Source organism: Crassostrea angulata, chromosome 4 (assembly GCF_025612915.1).
Source record: "Crassostrea angulata isolate pt1a10 chromosome 4, ASM2561291v2, whole genome shotgun sequence".
Lineage (NCBI taxonomy): Eukaryota > Metazoa > Mollusca > Bivalvia > Ostreida > Ostreidae > Magallana > Magallana angulata.
This window is the reverse complement of record NC_069114.1, coordinates 26,537,649-26,542,680: the sequence shown is the minus strand read 5'-3', so window position 1 is coordinate 26,542,680 and position 5,032 is coordinate 26,537,649. Positions and strand designations below refer to the sequence as shown.

The 5,032-nt window shown below is 33.3% G+C and overlaps 1 protein-coding gene across 2 annotated transcripts; it reads right to left on the bottom strand.

Moving 5' to 3' along the window:
• Window positions 1-30: 30 nt before the first annotated feature.
• LOC128181153 (exportin-2-like) lies at window positions 31-3,976 on the bottom strand. 2 transcript variants are annotated; one of them, XM_052849445.1, is made up of 12 exons: window positions 3,812-3,976; window positions 3,561-3,652; window positions 3,289-3,434; window positions 2,949-3,044; window positions 2,534-2,679; window positions 2,323-2,413; window positions 2,125-2,232; window positions 1,790-1,882; window positions 1,415-1,582; window positions 899-1,028; window positions 452-517; window positions 31-153 (listed from the first exon to the last, which is right to left on the bottom strand). In XM_052849445.1, exons 2-12 carry the CDS (start codon window positions 3,643-3,645, stop codon window positions 38-40), a joined length of 1,245 nt encoding a protein of 414 aa, XP_052705405.1. In that variant the 5' UTR covers window positions 3,646-3,652; window positions 3,812-3,976; the 3' UTR covers window positions 31-37. The 2 variants fall into 2 exon arrangements, with proteins under 2 accessions (XP_052705405.1, XP_052705406.1); XM_052849446.1 differs by having other exon boundaries at window positions 3,561-3,648.
• Window positions 3,977-5,032: the final 1,056 nt, after the last annotated feature.

Here is a 5,032-nt window from a genome sequence, read left to right as displayed (position 1 = left end):
CATGACTGGTTGTTATAGATACCGCATGGATGATAATCTATACCTGTAGCAGTCCCTGGACATACTGGGAGAAGTTCTGAATGACCGGCCCCTCAAACGACTTACAGAGGGCCTGTACAAGGTCACAGGCCGCCCGTCTCCTGGTGTCCACATCTATAAAATATACAGCACTCATTGGTACATATACACAAATAGTCATGTTGAATCTACATACTGTACATTCATGGACAGCCATTTACTGAAAAAGTCATACTGTTTATCCTATGGCAGTTCTTATTTGATGTAAGCAGGAAAAAGACTTATTATCAAAAATTATATAAATCAAAAAATCAGATACACACTTACCTGTATTACAGAACGATCATTTAAGAGTGGAAAGAGTATAAATAAACATGTAGCAATATTGTATAAAATTAACATAAAAAAGCATGAGCATGTCTCTGTGTGTTACCTGATCCTTCAATGTCTCTCCTGATGTACTCCTCCGGATTATCCTCAAACAGCTCCTCATCAGCATCTGTAACAGTCAGGGCATAGAAAATAATATACAATAAAACACATTTATCACGAACACGCTTATAATGAATTGACACTTATAGCAAAGTGATTTTCATTCCCAATGACTATATATGCTGTAAACTTGACAAATACCACGAAATCTGCTCATAACGGAGTAAAATCACCCGTCCCTTGCACTTCGTTATAAGCGTGTTTTACTGTATATATTTTGTATATGTAGGAAATATGAAATAACCTTATCAAGAAATGTAAGCATTACAATGTTCAGTGAATCTCATATCATAAAATATATACAATAAGAAATATTCTTTAAATGTGTGTAGAATGTATAAAACTACAATGAGAAATGGAAGCATTAAAATGTTAAGGAAATTCTTACCTCTGAACTGCATGTTTGGAACAATGACTTTTTCACAGATACTGGCAAGAGTAGCAGGGTCTTCAAAGAGGTGTTTGTACGACGGACGCTCGGCAACAGAAGCCAGAAACTGGATAGCATTGCTCACCAGCTACAACAGCCGAATAATAACAGTAAAGTCTAGATTCAATCTAAATCAAAGCGCTTCACTTTACTAGAATGACTTCATAATACATATGATGTTCTGAGAACTTGTTCCTTACATCATATCACTTCAGTCCTATTAAGGTACATGTATATATGGATACAGCAAAACATGGTTAGTTAACATGATCATCATAATTATTAAATTAATCTTCAAAATGGCAAATCATTTACTAAGCATTCAATTACATTACATCTGATCACAAAAAAAAAGTTAGGTTTATGATGAATCAAAATTGTTCATCCCTTTCACTTTGTAATAAGCATATTTTACACTGTATTGAGACCTACTAACAATGTCAAGTGACAGTTTTACTTAATCATTTCACTTACATCGTCGTACTTCACTTGTAGTCCAGTCGAGATCAGGAGATTCCAGATGGCGGTGACAAAAGCGGGTAACTGAGGAGAGAACTCTTCGTCGTACTTCTGAGCATAGAGTGCCACATTGTCACAGATCTGAGACTTCACTTGCTCTAACAGGCCAGCTTCTTCCTCGTCCTGTACAAAAAATTGAAATTACTTAGTCAAAATAGTGTATACGACTAAAGATCACCCTGCAAAGCTCCTGATAAGGATAGAAAGAATAGTTAATGTATCCTGTGGCATTACAGTTCAAAATAAATATTCTGTATATAGTGTACTTTATTTACATGTATGGGGTATCATATACATTGCAGAATACACTGCGTAGCATAGAGTGCTTACTTGTGTCTGTAGAATTTTGTTGTCAGCACTCAACAGTGTCAGAAAATGGGTCATCCATATGCTCATGTTGTCTTCAAAATGTTCTGGCAAATCCTAAATTAGACAATACATGTAGTTACATGTATACCAGTGAATGTTATCAACTAGTTAAATGGGCCTTTGAATAATAATTTTGCATTTGATATTAATTGGTTTCTTTTTTTAACTTGATACAGGCTTTATAATATTGGTGTGAACAGTAGCAACTCCCTGTTCCGTGTATCACAGCATTTGTTTCACATTATATAGGTTGTTATATTTATTCATTACCTAATAACCCACGTAAAAACACATACCTGAAAATTTAGACTGTAGAATATTTTGCAAATAAGGACAATGGAGCTGAATATAACTTTTAGAGCACTGGGGTCAGAGGCATGCTTTGTTGCCAAGTCCATTGTTGCCTACAAATAGAAGAATATGAGTATTTGTATCTAAACAAATTATAAACTCTTAACAGGTAACAGTGTAAATACTTTGTACCATGGTCTTACATTGAAGAGCTCAGTGAAAGGCTTTGCAAAATTTTCCAGGACAAATTTGATTTCCTCCCAGAGTTTTTGAGATTTGAATTCATGTCGATATCTGAAATCAAACAATGTTCAAAAGCTTATTATTGCAGGAAAACAGATAAAAAGAAATGCACATGATTATTTTAGTCATTTTAGGCTACCAGTAATCTCTATCTGTCTTTTCTATATTCACCTTTTAAACAAAGAATGGGCTGTATGCAGAATTCCATTGATAACATAGAAGTCCCCGGTCTGAAATTTCTCAACCATTTCCATGATGAGATTTGGCCATTTGTCTGGGAAGTCTTCTCTTCCTATTATGCTGATAGCATCACTCAACTGTTGTAAATCAATGAAAACAAAATATAAGGTCATGTATAGACAACACGATGATGTAAACAACGAACACATTGGTACAAATGCTGCCTGAAATATTCTTTATAACCTAACACAGTCAGACAATCAAATAAAATAATCATTGCGATCATGATCATCACTATTCTTGACAGCAATTCTATTATGGTGGAACAATTTCAAATAGTGAAAAGAAACATCAACTGAAGTTGTGAAGTTGATGGGAATTAATTCAGAAATTTGAACCTACTTACCTGTTTTTGTATTTGCTCAGGACTTTTTAACATCAATCCCACAATCTGCTGTTTGATGGTGTTTCGATCATTGTCATGAATCTTGTCAGTATCAGCCTTTAAGCAACAACAAAAAAATAATGTAAACAAGACACAGACTCAGTAAATATCACTCACTGCTGCATGGTATCAAACATATAAAAGAGTGAGAAACATATTTTACATGAACCAAAGCAATCATCTTCGCTAGCAAAGGGTTTTCGATCTGCTTCTCTTTTTCCTAGCTTGAGAGGAAATATGGATCGTAGACCCTTGACCAACAAAGAAGACATTAAGAAGTGAAGCAAGATTCAATACATACCACTCTCCAGTTGCGTTTGATAAAATTTTTGAATGTGACCGCTGCACTGACACGAATGTGGGGCTCAACTCCATCTCTGTCTAACAGGGTTAGGAGAAGAAGTCCATAGTTCTGATTTCCCTCTACTGACTCCAGAAACTGCTCAGCTGCCATAAAAACACAACAAGCTCTATATCATATCTAGATTTCAAAAAAATCTTAATAGAGCAGATTAAGTTAATGAGCTCTTATAGCCATAACTATACATTCAATCACAATCATTATCAGTGTACCTTGCTTTCTCACAGATATGTCTGGGGAAAGTGTCTGTTGTAAATATCCTGCCAAGGCCTGCAAGTTGGCGTCAGATACTTCCATTCTCTGTCTACAATAAAGACATTTCCTTACAAAAAGTATCTAACATGTCTAAACATTTCTATTTTTCTACGCGTGTTCTTTATCTTATTTACACAAAAACATTACCGAAGAGTAAATATCTTTTGTTTTAATCAGCTGTTAACATGAAAATGCTTCAGTTTCTTACCTTATTTATAGTATATCCATACAATGTAAATGTGTAAGAATTCTAATAATGAAATAAATTAGTTAATTTTCAAAAAATGTCTTCAAAAACTTCCTATTTCTTGATTCAAAAATATCACGTTGTTCAAACTGAAAAATCAGGCGCAAATTCGAATGAAATTGCTCTTCAGAGTTATGGATGATTTTGGACTAAAAATCCGTGGAACCCGAACGTACACACGTTTTTGGTTAACCCGTTCAAGAAACTATTCGGCAATATAATAAAGTTAATGATGTCAGATGTTAAATTAACAAGAAATATTTGTACTTTATGCGTGATGCATTTAATATAAGAAATTCTATGTACTTATTATATTTGTAAACTGTATGTATAACTTGTGCGACATGTGGTTTTTGTCAATAAATTAAATTGAATTGAATAATAAAGTAGAAAATAAAAAAAATAAATAAAAAAAACCCGATAAAATTTGAAAACAATAACGCTGAAAAGCAAGACATTATTTGGTAGTCTCTAATGTATTCAAATAATTCTAACACAGTTTTAACTTATTTTCATGGCCAGGATAGCCCAAAAGATAATATAGAAGAAATGAAACGATTACATGTAATGAGATTTAATTATGCAATATTGCGCGAAACACGTGACGGAAAAAGTTGCAGGATTGAAAGTAGAACAAGCATAAATATTAATATAGCATGTCAAACATGTCAATATTTGATCTGATGAATTATTGTGAATAGTGTCGTTCAAAGACCCGCTTTTGTGTCTACTGAAAAATACACGTATATATATCTAATAAACCAGCAAAAAATATTTACAATGCAAATAGTTATCATACAAATTATTTATATTTATAAAATACAATATTGCAAAATTATACAATTTAAATGAAAAAATTACGCAACGCAAATTAAAAAATAACAAAATGCAAATAGAAAATTATAATCATAGATTATTAGAAACATATAATCATTAGAAACACGTTTTGTTCGTAACACCATGTTAAAATACTGTAATCATGGTAATGTGCGATAGATATAAATGAAGGCAACGCCATTTTATTCGCTGTAAGAATTTTCTAACACCTAGTTTCCATACTATCAGACACCGCCACCAACAGGTAGAGTCTATTACTTAACCCAGTCGGGCAGTTCGGAAAAACAAAGTCCGGTATGATTTTTCGTTTATACATCGAGGCCGTACATCGATCCCGAACATATA